At 40.9% G+C, this 17,956-nt stretch overlaps 1 protein-coding gene across 1 annotated transcript; it reads right to left on the minus strand.

Annotated features, from left to right (window-relative positions):
- Window positions 1-8,477: 8,477 nt before the first annotated feature.
- Window positions 8,478-17,949, minus strand: cmtm7 (CKLF-like MARVEL transmembrane domain containing 7). Its single transcript, XM_058376514.1, has 5 exons — window positions 17,694-17,949; window positions 16,518-16,694; window positions 16,330-16,428; window positions 15,079-15,160; window positions 8,478-9,169 (listed from the first exon to the last, which is right to left on the minus strand). Exons 1-5 carry the CDS (start codon window positions 17,805-17,807, stop codon window positions 9,156-9,158), a joined length of 486 nt encoding a protein of 161 aa, XP_058232497.1. The 5' UTR covers window positions 17,808-17,949; the 3' UTR covers window positions 8,478-9,155.
- Window positions 17,950-17,956: the final 7 nt, after the last annotated feature.

Genomic DNA, 17,956 nt, shown 5'->3' on the forward strand with positions numbered 1-17,956 from the left:
GCAAATTTCAAGTGGAAATATTACTTGTGATTAATGTAAAATTCAAGGACTAATTCTGTTTATTTGTCCCTGAAATTAATAAAATTACAATTCATTTTTGCCTGAAATCTGTAAATAAAAAGTAAAAAAAAGATTAAAATGTTTGAACTAAACAAAAATTCCTCAAAAGAAAAATAAAGAATAAATTTGCCTTTAAAGTGAAAGGAATAAAGATGTCAATATAAATATGTTAATTAAACATCAAATAAAGGATCCAAATTATTTTCCACATAATTTTTTAAACCTGGTGAATATATAAAATGTGTTTTGTTTTCAATCTGGTGTACAAATCTGCCTTTCTGTATTTATTCCCACATTTTGCACTGAGGAGTGGTGAGGAGGCCTGAGGTCACAGAGACGCTTATTCCTCTAATGACCTGGAACTGTACTGCTGCTTCAACACTGAAGGTCACACCGAAATATAACGATTCATTGGGAAAGCAGAATGTGAGACTCTGTGAGACTGCGTCCCAGGAGGAAGTGTTTAAACAGGTTCAGTCTGTCTGATGGATGTTAAAACTGAAAGTGAAATAAAGGCATGAAGGATTAGAAATGTAAATGAATAAATGACACAAAAAACACAAACAGGAACAATTCACTAATAAAACACTTATAAAAAGGCAAAACGTTTATTTAATAAAAGCATAAAATATATACATATATACCTACATATTAGTAGTAGTAGTAGTAGTAGTACCAAACTGCTGATTTTTCATTATTGTATTAAATTATTTATTATTTTTGTTAAATGAATTAATTATTATTTATTTATACATTGGTAGGAACTGTATGTTGAAGATTTCCTTGCTACAACACTGCCCCCTACTGTCCAGCGCTGGTAAGTGAAACGATTCATCATCGAGCCGTTATACATTGACGGTCGTTAGGAATCACTATACATAATCGATTCTTTTGAACTGCCTATGTAATGAATCGTACACACACGTTTTTACTCGCTTGATTTCGCGCGCGCACATACACACACACACACACACACACACACACAATCTGTTAGCAAGACTTCTGGGGGATTTGTTTCACACAACAGCGTCATGCAAAAGAAGCGAATCATTTGCTTATCACGTGTAATGTGTTCAAATCTAAGACAGATGTTGTAAAGATTAGAAGCCACATGTGCAGGAACACACGAGGAGCACAAAAAAGTGACACGAGAAATTCTGTAGTTGAAATATGTGCAGATTTCATTCATTTACTTCACTCACGTCATGAGTCAATTTGATCGATTCACACCAAACGAATCTGAATCTTTCTCGGAAATAACCATTTTGCAAACAGAGGCGGCGCGAGAGCAAAACACGGGGGCTTGAGATATAATGAGTCATTTAGCGCTTAGTGTTTCTTTATATGTGTGAAGGACAGGTTCAAGTTCCTCAGTTCTTCTGTTCATCTGTTCTCCTGTTCCTCTGTTCTCATGTTCCTCAGTTCTTCTGTTCCTCTGTTCTCCTGTTCCTCTGTTCTCATGTTCCTCTGTGCTCCTGTTCCTCTGTTCTCCTGTTCTCTTGTTCCTCTGTTCTCATGTTCCTCAGTTCTTCTGTTCATCTGTTCTCCTGTTCCTCTGTTCTCCTGTTCCTCTGTTCTCCTGTTCTCATGTTCCTCTGTTCTCATGTTCCTCTGTGCTCCTGTTCCTCTGTTCTCCTGTTCCTCTGTTCTCCTGTTCCTCTGTTCTCCTGTTCTCATGTTCCTCTGTTCTCATGTTCCTCTGTGCTCCTGTTCCTCTGTTCTCATGTTCCTCTGTTCTCATGTTCCTCTGTTCTCCTGTTCCTCTGTTCTCATGTTCCTCTGTGCTCCTGTTCCTCTGTTCTCCTGTTCTCATGTTCCTCTGTTCTCATGTTCCTCTGTGCTCCTGTTCCTCTGTTCTCCTGTTCCTCTGTTCTCCTGTTCTCTTGTTCCTCTGTTCTCCTGTTCCTCTGTTCTCATGTTCCTCTGTGCTCCTGTTCCTCTGTTCTCCTGTTCTCTTGTTCCTCTGTTCTCCTGTTCCTCTGTTCTCATGTTCCTCTGTGCTCCTGTTCCTCTGTTCTCCTGTTCTCTTGTTCTTCTGTTCTCATGTTCCTCTGTGCTCCTGTTCCTCTGTTCTCCTGTTCCTCTGTTCTCCTGTTCTCTTGTTCCTCTGTTCTCATGTTCCTCTGTGCTCCTGTTCCTCTGTTCTCCTGTTCCTCTGTTCTCCTGTTCCTCTGTTCTCATGTTCCTCTGTGCTCCTGTTCCTCTGTTCTCCTGTTCCTCTGTTCTCCTGTTCTCTTGTTCCTCTGTTCTCATGTTCCTCTGTGCTCCTGTTCCTCTGTTCTCCTGTTCCTCTGTTCTCCTGTTCCTCTGTTCTCATGTTCCTCTGTGCTCCTGTTCCTCTGTTCTCCTGTTCCTCTGTTCTCCTGTTCTCATGTTCCTCTGTTCTCCTGTTCCTCTGTTCTCATGTTCTCTTGTTCCTCTGTTCACCTGTTCTCTTCTTCCTCTGTTCACCTGTTCTTCTGTTCCTCTGTTCTCCTGTTCCTCTGTTCTCCTGTTCCTCTGTTCTTCTGTTCTCCTGTTCCTCTGTTCTCTTGTTCCTCTGTTCTCTTATTCCTCTGTTCTCTTGCTCCTCTGTTCTCATGTTCTCTTGTTCCTCTGTTCTCATGTTCTCTTGTTCCTCTGTTCTCTTGTTCCTCTGTTCTTCTGTTCTCCTGTTCTTCTGTTCTCCTGTTCCTCTGTTCTCTTGTTCCTCTGTTCTCATGTTCCTCTGTTCTCATGTTCTCTTGTTCCTCTGTTCTCTTGTTCCTCTGTTCTCTTGTTCTCCTGTTCCTCTGTTCTCCTGTTCTCATGTTCCTCTGTTCTCCTGTTCCTCTGTTCTCATGTTCTGTTGTTCCTCTGTTCACCTGTTCTCTTCTTCCTCTGTTCCTCTGTTCTTCTGTTCCTCTGTTCTCCTGTTCCTCTGTTCTTCTGTTCTCCTGTTCCTCTGTTCTTCTGTTCCTCTGTTCTCCTGTTCCTCTGTTCTTCTGTTCCTCTGTTCTCCTGTTCCTCTGTTCTTCTGTTCCTCTGTTCTCCTGTTCCTCTGTTCTCTTATTCCTCTGTTCTCTTGCTCCTCTGTTCTCATGTTCTCTTGTTCCTCTGTTCTCATGTTCTCTTGTTCCTCTGTTCTCTTGTTCCTCTCTTCTTCTGTTCTCCTGTTCCTCTGTTCTCTTGTTCCTCTGTTCTCATGTTCCTCTGTTCTCATGTTCTCTTGTTCCTCTGTTCTCTTGTTCCTCTGTTCTCTTGTTCTCCTGTTCCTCTGTTCTCTTGTTCTCTTGTTCCTCTGTTCTCTTGTTCCTCTGTTCTCTTGTTCTCTTGTTCCTCTGTTCTCTTGTTCCTCTGTTCTCTTGTTCTCTTGTTCCTCTGTTCTCATGTTCCTCTGTTCTCATGTTCTCTTGTTCCTCTGTTCTCTTGTTCCTCTGTTCTCATGTTCCTCTGTTCTCCTGATCTCTTGTTCCTCTGTTCTCTTGTTCCTCTGTTCTCTTGTTCTCTTGTTCCTCTGTTCTCTTGTTCCTCTGTTCTCATGTTCCTCTGTTCTCATGTTCTCTTGTTCCTCTGTTCTCTTGTTCCTCTGTTCTCTTGTTCTCTTGTTCCTCTGTTCTCCTGTTCTCCTGTTCCTCTGTTCTCTTGTTCCTCTGTTCTCCTGTTCCTCTGTTTTCCTGTTCTCCTGTTCCTCTGTTCTCCTGTTCCTCTGTTCTCTTGTTCCTCTGTTCTCCTGTTCCTCTGTTCTTCTGTTCCTCTGTTCTCTTGTTCCTCTGTTCTCTTGTTCCTCTGTGCTCCTGTTCCTCTGTTCTCTTGTTCCTCTGTTCTCCTGTTCATCTGTGCTCCTGTTCCTCTGTTCTCCTGTTCTCATGTTCCTCTGTTCTCCTGTTCTCTTGTTCCTCTGTTCTCTTGTTCCTCTGTGCTCCTGTTCCTCTGTTCTCATGTTCCTCTGTTCTCCTGTTCTCTTGTTCCTCTGTGCTTCTGTTCCTCTGTTCTCATGTTCCTCTGTTCTCCTGTTCTCTTGTTCCTCTGTTCTCCTGTTCATCTGTGCTCCTGTTCCTCTGTTCTCCTGTTCTCATGTTCCTCTGTTCTCCTGTTCTCTTGTTCCTCTGTTCTCCTGTTCTCTTGTTCCTCTGTTCTCTTGTTCCTCTGTGCTTCTGTTCCTCTGTTCTCATGTTCCTCTGTTCTCCTGTTCTCTTGTTCCTCTGTTCTCCTGTTCATCTGTGCTCCTGTTCCTCTGTTCTCCTGTTCTCATGTTCCTCTGTTCTCCTGTTCTCTTGTTCCTCTGTTCTCCTGTTCTCTTGTTCCTCTGTTCTCTTGTTCCTCTGTGCTCCTGTTCCTCTGTTCTCATGTTCCTCTGTTCTCCTGTTCTCTTGTTCCTCTGTTCTCTTGTTCCTCTGTTCTCATGTTCCTCTGTTCTCCTGTTCTCTTGTTCCTCTGTTCTTTTGTTCCTCTGTGCTCCTGTTCCTCTGTTCTCTTGTTCCTCTGTGCTCCTGTTCCTCTGTTCTCTTGTTCCTCTGTGCTCCTGTTCCTCTGTTCTCTTGTTCCTCTGTTCTCATGTTCCTCTGTTCTCCTGTTCCTCTATTCTCCTGTTCTCTTGTTCCTCTGTTCTCCTGATCTCTTGTTCCTCTATTCTCTTGTTCCTCTGTGCTCCTGTTCCTCTGTTCTCTTGTTCCTCTGTGCTCCTGTTCCTCTGTTCTTTTGTTCCTCTGTGCTCCTGTTCCTCTGTTCTCTTGTTCCTCTGTGCTCCTGTTCCTCTGTTCTCTTGTTCCTCTGTTCTCATGTTCCTCTGTTCTCCTGTTCTCTTGTTCATCTGTTCTCATGTTCCTCTGTTCTCCTGTTCCTCTATTCTCCTGTTCTCTTGTTCCTCTGTTCTCCTGATCTCTTGTTCCTCTGTTCTCTTGTTCCTCTGTTCTCCTGTTCTCTTGTTCCTCTGTTCTCTTGTTCATCTGTTCTGCTGTTCCTCTATTCTCCTGTTCTCATGTTCCTCTGTTCCTCTGTTCTCTTGTTCATCTGTTCTGCTGTTCCTCTATTCTCCTGTTCTCATGTTCCTCTGTTCTCCTGTTCTCCTGTTCCTCTATTCTCTTGTTCTCTTGTTCCTCTGTTCTCCTGTTCCTCTATTCTCCTGTTCTCATGTTCCTCTGTTCTCCTGTTCTCCTGTTCCTCTGTTCTCCTGTTCCTCTATTCTCCTGTTCTCATGTTCCTCTGTTCTCCTGTTCCTCTATTCTCTTGTTCCTCTGTTCTCCTGTTCCTCTATTCTCTTGTTCTCATGTTCCTCTGTTCTCCTGTTCCTCTATTCTCTTGTTCCTCTGTTCTCCTGTTCCTCTATTCTCTTGTTCTCATGTTCCTCTGTTCTCCTGTTCCTCTATTCTCTTGTTCCTCTGTTCTCCTGTTCCTCTATTCTCTTGTTCTCATGTTCCTCTGTTCTCCTGTTCCTCTATTCTCTTGTTCCTCTGTTCTCCTGTTCCTCTATTCTCTTGTTCCTCTGTTCTCCTGTTCCTCTATTCTCTTGTTCCTCTGTTCTCCTGTTCCTCTATTCTCTTGTTCTCTTGTTCCTCTGTTCCTCCTCCATCCACACTTTCACAACACACAGCTATTTTACTAATTCCTTTCCTTTTTTAATCACACACACACACTCGCACACACACACACACACACTCGCACGCACACACACACGCACGTACATACTCACACAACCGCACACACACACACGCACGTACGCACACACACACACACACATACACTATATTGCCAAAAGTATTCTCTCACCTGCCTTGACTCGCATATGAACTTAAGTGACATCCCATTCCTAATCCATAGGGTTCAATATGACGTCGGTCCACCCTTTGTAGCTATAACAGCTTCAACTCTTCTGGGAAGGCTGTCCACAAGGTTTAGGAGTGTGTTTATGGGAATTTTTGACCATTCTTCCAGAAGCACATTTGTGAGGTCACACACTGATGTTGGACGAGAAGGCCTGGCTCTCAGTCTCCGCTCTAATTCATCCCAAAGGTGTTCTATCAGGTTGAGGTCAGGACTCTGTGCAGGCCAGTCAAGTTCCTCCACACCAGACTCTGTCATCCATGTCTTTATGGACCTTGCTTTGGTCACTGGTGCACAGTCATGTTGGAAGAGGAAGGGGCCAGCTCCAAACTGTTCCCACAAAGTGGGGAGCATGGAATTGTCCAAAATGTCTTGGTATGCTGAAGCATTCAGAGTTCCTTTCACTGGAACTAAGGGGCCAAGCCCAGCTCCTGAAAAACAACCCCACACCATAATCCCCCCTCCACCAAACTTTACACTTGGCACAATGCAGTCAGACAAGTACCGTTCTCCTGGCAACCGCCAAACCCAGACTCGTCCATCAGATTGCCAGATGGAGAAGCGCGATTCGTCACTCCAGAGAACGCGTCTCCACTGCTCTAGAGTCCAGTGGCGGCGTGCTTTACACCACTGCATCCGACGCTTTGCATTGCACTTGGTGATGTATGGCTTGGATGCAGCTGCTCGGCCATGGAAACCCATTCCATGAAGCTCTCTGCACACTGTTCTTGAGCTCATCTGAAGGCCACATGAAGTTTGGAGGTCTGTAGCGATGGACTCTGCAGAAAGTTGGTGACCTCTTCGCACTATGCGCCTCAGCATCCGCTGACCCCGCTCCGTCAGTTTACGTGGCCTACCACTTCGTGGCTGAGTTGCTGTCGTTCCCAAACACTTCCACGTTCTTATAATACAGCTGACAGTTGACTGTGGAATATTTAGGAGCGAGGAAATTTCACGACTGGATTTGTTGCACAGGTGGCATCCTATCACAGTTCCACGCTGGAATTCACTGAGCTCCTGAGAGCGACCCAGTCTTTCACAAATGTTTGTAAAAACAGTCTGCATGCCTAGGTGCTTGATTTTATACACCTGTGGCCATGGAAGTGATTGGAACACCTGATTCTGATTATTTGGATGGGTGAGCGAATACTTTTGGCAATATAGTGTACATACTCACACAACCGCACACACACACATACTCGCACACACACACACACTCACACACACACACATACTTGCACACACACACACACTCGCACACACACACATAGTCGCACACACACTCGCACACACACACATACTCGCACACACACATACTCACACACACACACACTCGCAAACACACACACATACTCGCACACACACACACTCGCACACACACACACACACTCGCACACACGCACACACTCGCACACACACACACACACTCGCGCACACACACACTCGCACACACACACTCGCACACACACACACTCGCACACACACTTGAACTGGTGGCTGTAAGATTCCATGATTAGTTAGATTAGTTAGAACTTGTTTACCTGACTTGAACAGAAGTGATTCAGAAAGAAACACTGGTCTTATTCATCAGTCTGGACAGAGGAGTGTCCAGTGAGGGTAAGGAGTGTCCAGTGAGGGTGAGTAGTGTCCAGTAAGGTTGAGGAGTGTCCAGTGAGGGTGAGTAGTGTCCAGTGAGGGTGAGGAGTGTCCAGTGAGGGTAAGGAGTGTCCAGTGAGGGTGAGTAGTGTCCAGTAAGGGTGAGGAGTGTCCAGTGAGGGTGAGTAGTGTCCAGTGAGGGTGAGGAGTGTCCAGTGAGGGTAAGGAGTGTCCAGTGAGGGTGAGTAGTGTCCAGTAAGGGTGAGTAGTGTCCAGTGAGGGTGAGTAGTGTCCAGTGAGAGTGAGGAGTGTCCAGTAAGGGTGAGGAGTGTCCAGTGAGGGTGAGTAGTGTCCAGTGAGGGTGAGGAGTGTCCAGTGAGGGTGAGGAGTGTCCAGTGAGGGTAAGGAGTGTCCAGTGAGGGTAAGGAGTGTCCATTGAGGGTGAGTAGTGTCCAGCAGAGAAACACGAACTTTCCTGAGGATTCATTAGCATGTTTTTTGGCACTGAATCATCAGCTTCCTTTCTTCTGCTCTGCTCTTCCTGTGGACTCGGCTGTTTTCCAGCTGTTGTGGAGTCGCACCCTGTCACACCGCGCCACACTGACACACACTCAGCAGCTCCAGTGTTTCTCTTTAACCCTTTAACCGGTCTAAACCAGTCTGTAGTGTACAATCTCTGAGATATAAAGCAGCTTTAAACACAACATTACTACAGACATTACAACACATCACTTTAAAACATTTTACACTATTTTGCCAAAAGTTTTGGGACACCCCTCCAGATCATCAAACCCAGGTGTTGTTTTTCAGGGGTTGGGCTCGGATTCCGTAATGCTTCAGCTTCATACCAAGACATTTTCATGCTCTTTGTGGGAACAGTTTGGGGATGACCCCTTCCTGTCCCAACATGACTCCACACCAGTGACCAAAGCAAGCTCCATAAAGACATGGATGAGTGAGGAACCTGACTGGCCTGCACAGAGTCCTGACCTCAACCCCACCTTTGGGATGAATTAGAGCAAAAAAAAACGACACAACACTCTGTGGACAGATCCATTTTTATTACACTTGTTTTTTTGCTTTCGCAAAAATACCATCAATACTGAGAGAGAGAGAGAGACAAACAGACAGAGAGAGAGACAGACAGACAGAGGGAGAGACAGACAGAGAGAGAGAGACAGACAGACAGAGAGACAGACAGAGAGAGAGAGAGAGTTTACAAATGGAGTAAATTTACATAATGAAAGGTTAATAATTGAGTCGCTCCGTATCGACACTTTAAACTCTAAACTGCTAAATTTACGCAAAAATTTCTCATCAGCTCTATAAAAAATAAATAAAGGAACACTCTTTGGTATAAAGGTTATAAAAAGTTTGATCCTGTTGAAGCCCACCTCAAGGCTGCAGGGAATAAGACTTAAAACTCTAGAAAATACTGGGCTGTGAACTGGAACTTTAATATTGAATAAATCGACATTCTGCCACGCCCACAGGCCACGCCCACAGGACACAACAGCAGTGTCCGCCACATGTCCATGTTTCCTGCGGGTGTGAATGAAGGGTGAAGGAAAAGGAGTCAAATCGTATAAACTGCAGCATTCAGGTCGGCTCTGGGCTCTCGGGCCCTCGGGCCTTCGGGCTCTCAGGTCAGCCGAGGAACTCCAGACAGAAAACATCACATTTATTCATTCCCTCAGGTGAGTCTGGAGTGGATCTCCTTACACAGAAATACCTGCAGATCAGAAGAACAGAGGAACAGAAGAACGCAAATTAAATCAATAATAAACAGATTATTTACAAAAATTCATCAAAAAAACCTCACTGTGGAATTAAATCCACTGAGAGATTCACACTGTAAGATACCATTATCCCCAAACTCTGTCTGTACTGACAAACACACCTGTACACATCTGTACACACCTGTATCCTGTACACACTTGTAGCCTGTACACACCTATACACACCTGTACATACCCATAGCCTTTACACACCTGTAGCCTATACACATCTGTAGCATGTACACACCTGTACACACACGTAGCCAATACACACCTCTAGCCTGTACATATCTGTATCCTGTACACACCTATACACACACCTATACACATCTATATACACCTATACACACACCTATACACATCTATATACACCTATACACACCTGTACACATCTATACACACCTATACACACACCTGTACACATCTATACACACCTATACACACACCTATACACATCTATATACACCTATACACACCTGTACACATCTATACACACCTATACACACCTGTACACATCTATACACACCTATACACACCTATACACACCTGTACACATCTATACACACCTGTACACATCTATACACACCTATACACACACCTATACACATCTATATACACCTATACACACACCTATACACATCTATATACACCTATACACACCTGTACACATCTATACACACCTATACACACACCTATACACATCTATACACACCTATACACACACCTATACACATCTATATACACCTATACACACACCTATACACATCTATATACACCTATACACACCTGTACACATCTATACACACCTATACACACACCTATACACATCTATACACACCTATACACACACCTATACACATCTATACACACCTATACACACACCTATACACATCTATATACACCTATACACACCTGTACACATCTATACACACCTATACACACACCTATACACATCTATACACACACCTATACACACACCTATACACATCTATACACACCTATACACACACCTATACACATCTATACACACCTATACACACACCTATACACATCTATATACACCTATACACATCTACATACACCTATACACACACCTATACACATCTATATACACCTATACACACACCTATACACATCTATATACACCTATACACACACCAATACACATCTATACACACCTATACACACACCTATACACATCTATATACACCTATACACACACCTATACACATCTATATACACCTATACACACACCTATACACATCTATATACACCTATACACATACCTATACACATCTATATACAGTTATACACACACCTATACACATCTATATACACCTATACACATCTATATACACCTATACACACCTGTACACATCTATATACAGTTATACACACACCTATACACATCTATATACACCTATACACATCTATATACACACCTATACACACACCAATACACATCTATACACACCTATACACACACCTATACACATCTATATACACCTATACACACCTGTACACATCTATATACAGTTATACACACACCTATACACATCTATATACACCTATACACATCTATATACACACCTATACACACACCAATACACATCTATACACACCTATACACACACCTATACACATCTATATACACCTATACACACACCTATACACATCTATATACACCTATACACACACCTATACACATCTATATACACCTATACACACACCTATACACATCTATACACACCTGTACACATCTATATACAGTTATACACACACCTATACACATCTATATACACCTATACACATCTATATACACCTATACACATCTATATACACCTATACACACACCTATACACATCTATATACACCTATACACACCTGTACACATCTATATACAGTTATACACACACCTATACACATCTATATACACCTATACACATCTATATACACCTATACACATCTATATACACCTATACACACACCTATACACATCTATATACACCTATACACACCTGTACACATCTATATACAGTTATACACACACCTATACACATCTATATACACCTATACACATCTATATACACCTATACACACACCTATACACATCTATATACACCTATACACACACCTATACACATCTATATACACCTATACACACACCTATACACATCTATACACACCTGTACACATCTATATACAGTTATACACACACCTATACACATCTATATACACCTATACACACACCTATACACATCTATATACACCTATACACACACCTATACACATCTATATACACCTATACACACCTGTACACATCTATATACACCTATACACACCTGTACACATCTATATACACCTATACACACCTATACACACACCTATACACATCTATATACACCTATACACACACCTATACACATCTATATACACCTATACACACCTGTACACATCTATATACACCTATACACACCTATACACATCTATATACACCTATACACATCTATATACACCTATACACACACCTATACACATCTATATACACCTATACACACACCTATACACATCTATATACACCTATACACATCTATATACACCTATACACACACCTATACACATCTATATACACCTATACACACCTGTACACATCTATATACACCTATACACACACCTATACACATCTATATACACCTATACACACACCTATACACATCTATATACACCTATACACATCTATATACACCTATACACATCTATATACACCTATACACATCTATATACACCTGTACACATCTATACACACACCTATACACATCTATATACACCTGTACACACCTATATACACCTGTACACATCTATATACACCTATACACATCTATATACACCTATACACACACCTATACACATCTATATACACCTATACACACACCTATACACATCTATACACACACCTATACACATCTATATACACCTGTACACATCTATATACACCTATACACACACCTATACACATCTGTACACACCTATATACACCTGTACACATCTATACACACCTATACAAACCTGTACACATCTATATACACCTGTACACACCTATACACACCTGTACACACCTGTACACATCTATACACACCTATACACACACCTATACACATCTATATACACCTATACACACACCTATACACATCTATATACACCTATACACACCTGTACACATCTATACACACCTATACACACACCTATACACATCTATATACACCTATACACACACCAATACACAGCTATATACACCTATACACACACCTATACACATCTATATACACCTATACACATCTATATACACCTATACACATCTACATACACCTATACACACACCTATACACACACCTATACACATCTATATACACCTATACACACACCTATACACATCTATATACACCTATACACATCTATATACACCTATACACACACCTATACACATCTATATACACCTATACACACACCTATACACATCTATATACACCTATACACATCTATATACACCTATACACATCTACATACACCTATACACACACCTATACACACACCTATACACATCTATATACACCTATACACACCTATATACACCTATACACATCTACATACACCTATACACACCTATACACATCTATATACACCTATACACACACCTATACACATCTATATACACCTATACACACACCTATACACATCTATATACACCTATACACATCTACATACACCTATACACATCTACATACACCTATACACACCTATACACACCTATACACATCTATATACACCTATACACATCTATATACACCTATACACATCTACATACACCTATACACATCTATATACACCTATACACATCTATATACACCTATACACATCTACATACACCTATACACATCTATATACACCTATACACATCTATATACACCTATACACATCTATATACACCTATACACATCTACATACACCTATACACACCTATACACACCTATACACATCTACATACACCTATACACACATCTATACACATCTATATACACCTATACACACCTGTACACATCTATACACATCTATATACACCTATACACATCTATATACACCTATACACACCTATACACATCTATATACACCTATACACATCTATACACATCTACATACACCTATACACATCTACATACACCTATACACACCTATACACACACCTATACACATCTATACACATCTACATACACCTATACACATCTATATACACCTATACACACACCTATACACATCTATATACACCTATACACATCTACATACACCTATACACATCTACATACACCTATACACACCTATACACACCTATACACATCTATATACACCTATACACATCTATATACACCTATACACATCTATATACACCTATACACATCTACATACACCTATACACATCTATATACACCTATACACATCTATATACACCTATACACATCTATATACACCTATACACATCTACATACACCTATACACACCTATACACACCTATACACATCTACATACACCTATACACACATCTATACACATCTATATACACCTATACACACCTGTACACATCTATACACATCTATATACACCTATACACATCTATATACACCTATACACACCTATACACATCTATATACACCTATACACATCTATACACATCTACATACACCTATACACATCTACATACACCTATACACACCTATACACACACCTATACACATCTATACACATCTACATACACCTATACACATCTATATACACCTATACACACACCTATACACATCTATATACACCTATACACATCTACATACACCTATACACATCTACATACACCTATACACACCTATACACATCTATATACACCTATACACATCTATATACACCTATACACATCTACATACACCTATACACATCTATATACACCTATACACATCTATATACACCTATACACATCTACATACACCTATACACATCTATATACACCTATACACATCTATATACACCTATACACATCTATATACACCTATACACATCTACATACACCTATACACACCTATACACACCTATACACATCTACATACACCTATACACACATCTATACACATCTATATACACCTATACACACCTGTACACATCTATACACATCTATATACACCTATACACATCTATATACACCTATACACACCTATACACATCTATATACACCTATACACATCTATACACATCTACATACACCTATACACATCTACATACACCTATACACATCTATATACACCTATACACATCTATACACATCTACATACACCTATACACATCTACATACACCTATACACATCTATATACACCTATACACACCTATACACATCTACATACACCTATACACACCTATACACATCTACATACACCTATACACACCTATACACATCTACATACACCTATACACACCTATACACATCTGTATACACCTATACACACCTGTACACATCTATAAAGAAAAGAAAAAAGTATAAAAAAAGGAAGGAAAATACAAAAACATATTAAAAAAGAAAAGAAAATATAAAAAAAGGAAAGGAAAGAAAAAAAATATTAAAAAATATTAAAAAAAAAAAACAGAACAGAAAGAAAAGCAGATGGTCAGGATGTGGTGAGGAGTAAAGGTTTTCACTTTCACTTTCGGGTTTAAATGTCATATCTGTGTGTTATAGAGAGTCATAGAGTCGTTATATAAATGTAATAATACTTCAGTGTCTAAACCGCCACGTGTCTACAGAACAGGAATAATGGTCAGGAGGAGACTCACTGGTTTGCTGAGAGCCACACACCACTTTGTTGGAGGTCAGTAAACTGATGACGAGGAGAAACGTTGTGATAAATCCAAAAACCTGAAACAGATCAAGGTAAGATAAGAAAACTGTTACTAAACACCCACACTTAACCTTCACCACACTTCTCTGACGTACAGGATCCGGAGGGGGGGGGGCGGTTAGGGTTAGGGGTGTCGGTGACGGAGATCTCTTACCTAAAATACTCCAGTGAAGTTTTTATACGTAAATATGTATATAAAAGATATGTAAATATTTATGTGAGCTACGATCCCAGTATGGTTTAAAAACACGAATTTTATTCTGATTTAATCGTTAAAATTAAACTTTTTGAACAAAATTCCATAAATTTGGAGAACTGAAACAACGAGCACACGAGTGAGCAGGAGCACACGGAAGTGAAGGTGAAGGTGATCCGACTCACAGTTATACTGCTGTTAACTAATAATAACAATAATAATAATAATAATAATAATAATAATAATAATAATAATAATAATAATAATAATAATATTTAGCTACACAATTCCATCTAAAAGGCCAAAATATGTAGACGAGGTGAATGAACTCTGGGTTTAACTGTTTAATTATTTGTTTGTTTGTTTGCGTGCGTGCAGTGTGTCCTCCTCAACACTGCTGATAAAGCAGGAGGAAACCAGAAACCAGAAGTGGTGATGACACAGAGCACACCTGATTGGTCAGTTACTGTGTGTGTGTGTGTGTGTGTGTGTATGTGTGTGTGTGTGTGTTTGTGTTTCCTGCTTTTTTTAACCACAACCCTAGATTTCATTTTGACATTGTCTTCCTGTTTCTGCTTTTCTCAGAACTACATCTGGAGTCAGTTATTAGTTATTAGTTATTAAATTATTATCCATTATTGATATTTAATAATAACTGTGAGATTTTTGTCTGAGAGAGAGAGAGAGAGAGAGAGAGAGAGAAAGATAGATGAGAGAGACAGAGAGAGACAGAGAGATAAATAGAGAGAGAGAGAGAGAGAGAGAGAGAGAGAATTTGTTTTCTGAAGAAAGCCAGTTTTTATTATTTATGTTTTTTATCTCTCTGATTCTATGGAAGTGAAGGAACAGAAGTGAAGTGTGTGTAGAAAAGCTCTGTAGAAGTATATCAATAAAACCATATATATAATCTGATCTCTGTCTGCAGGATGAAGAGAAACCTCCTGATTCAGAAAGAAAGAAATCACCGAGTTACAATAAGCGGTCACTCACAGAGCCGGCCACGTAGGAGGAGATGTTGTGGTTCTTCACTGCCACGATGATGGAGGCGATGAAGACCAGGATGGTGCCCAAGACGTAGTGGAAGAACTCCTGCAGCATTCAGATAAATACACACTGAGCGGTAAGACTTCTGAAAACGAAAACGCACCACTGACCTGACCGCAGAAATGTCCACTCACCGTCAGAGCCCAGTAGATGCAGGGGAGTCGGGCCTGCAGCCGGAACATGTACAAGAGGAAGAAGAAGAGGATGGCGAAGAGGAACCATAACGTGACCACCTCAAAGTAGCGAAAGGCATCGTGATCTGTCAATTTGGACGAGCAGTGGACACACAGGAAGGCGATCAACAGGGTCACCTGTTCTCACACACACACACACAGTAAATACACACTCAGTAAATAAAGATAAAATCTCATTACTTTGGTGTGAAATGAACTAAAGTCATGCTCTGTGAGCCAGGTTAAGATCGCCTATTGAACCTTCTCATCCCCGAGCTCACTTCCTGCTCGCCTCAGCGGTCTAGAATTTTACGACCGTTGCTATGGTTACCTCTTTCCTGTTGAAAATGTTCATGACCTGAAACTTATCGCGAAGGTTAAAACTGAACAAGCCTTCATTACAAAACCTCTCCACATGACTGTGGTGACCCTCTGATGACATCTGATTAGACACCACTGTAGCTGTGACTAACGTCCGATTAGGACGTAAAGCCCTGTCCATGTGGTCAGCAACTGAGGTGGGCATTTGTGGCTTGTTCTTCACCATGGTGTGAGGGTCATGGTAGCCAGTTTCAAACATGCGCTGGTTTGTGCTCTCTCACTGCTCTCAGTGATCTTCATGATCTAAAGTGATCTTCACGATGATTTCAGATCGGAACAGCTCTGAGACGAGGACTCCGACTGTCCAGCTAATGCTGATGGCTTCTTTAAAGGCTTAAAAGGCTACTTTATATATACAAGAGGGGTTCTAACCAGCCATCAGTCAACTCTAAAACACCGCAGTTCTACAGCTCTACTGTGAGATCGGGGGAGGGGGATCATTTCTGGGCCAGAAAAATGTCAAGTGAAGCTTGAAATGAGAAACAAATATGAAGTGAGATCCAAACAATCACTGTCTTATACATGAAAATATTTCTAACGAGCCTTTACACTGATATGAGTATTTCCGGTCCAGAATAAAAAAAAGTCTGAATAGATTACACACTGCAGCTTTAAAGCTGGGAAACGTCTTATAGACACAGATGAAAATTTCAACATGTGACACTGGTGTCTCCTTTGTAATGCTTTAAACGACTAAAATAAGGTGATCAGGGAAATAAATGAATGATAAATAGAATAATAAGATCATTTCCTTACCATTTGGGCGATTTTTAATAATCCTTGAAAAGATCGACAATAACCGGAATCTAAACATCCTCCATTTGACGAGCTTGTGGTCGTGGAGGTTGTCGTAACAACTCTGTGCGACATTTTTACTTATGTAAAAAAAATGAATGTTGAGTGTCTTTCTTATGCGGAGTCCAGTGTGTGCGCGCGCGCGTGTGTGTGTGTGTGTGTGTGTGTGTGTACTGTAAGCGCTGTGTCTGTATAAATGCGGATACTCCGCTCTACACCAGAGT

The sequence above is a fragment of the Hemibagrus wyckioides genome, linkage group LG23, assembly GCF_019097595.1.
Source record: "Hemibagrus wyckioides isolate EC202008001 linkage group LG23, SWU_Hwy_1.0, whole genome shotgun sequence".
Classification (NCBI taxonomy): Eukaryota; Metazoa; Chordata; class Actinopteri; order Siluriformes; family Bagridae; genus Hemibagrus; species Hemibagrus wyckioides.

What these genes read in the sequence shown, in the direction of transcription:
- cmtm7 (XM_058376514.1), bottom strand. Translation starts at nt 17,807, where the DNA reads ATGTCGCACAGAGTTGTTACGACAACCTCCACGACCACAAGCTCGTCA. An exon ending in TATTAAAAATCGCCCAAATG is followed by an intron (nt 16,695 to 17,693) that starts GTAAGGAAATGA and finishes GTGTGAGAACAG; the next exon opens with GTGACCCTGTTGATCGCCTT. An exon ending in GCATCTACTGGGCTCTGACG is followed by an intron (nt 16,429 to 16,517) that starts GTGAGTGGACAT and finishes TGAATGCTGCAG; the next exon opens with GAGTTCTTCCACTACGTCTT.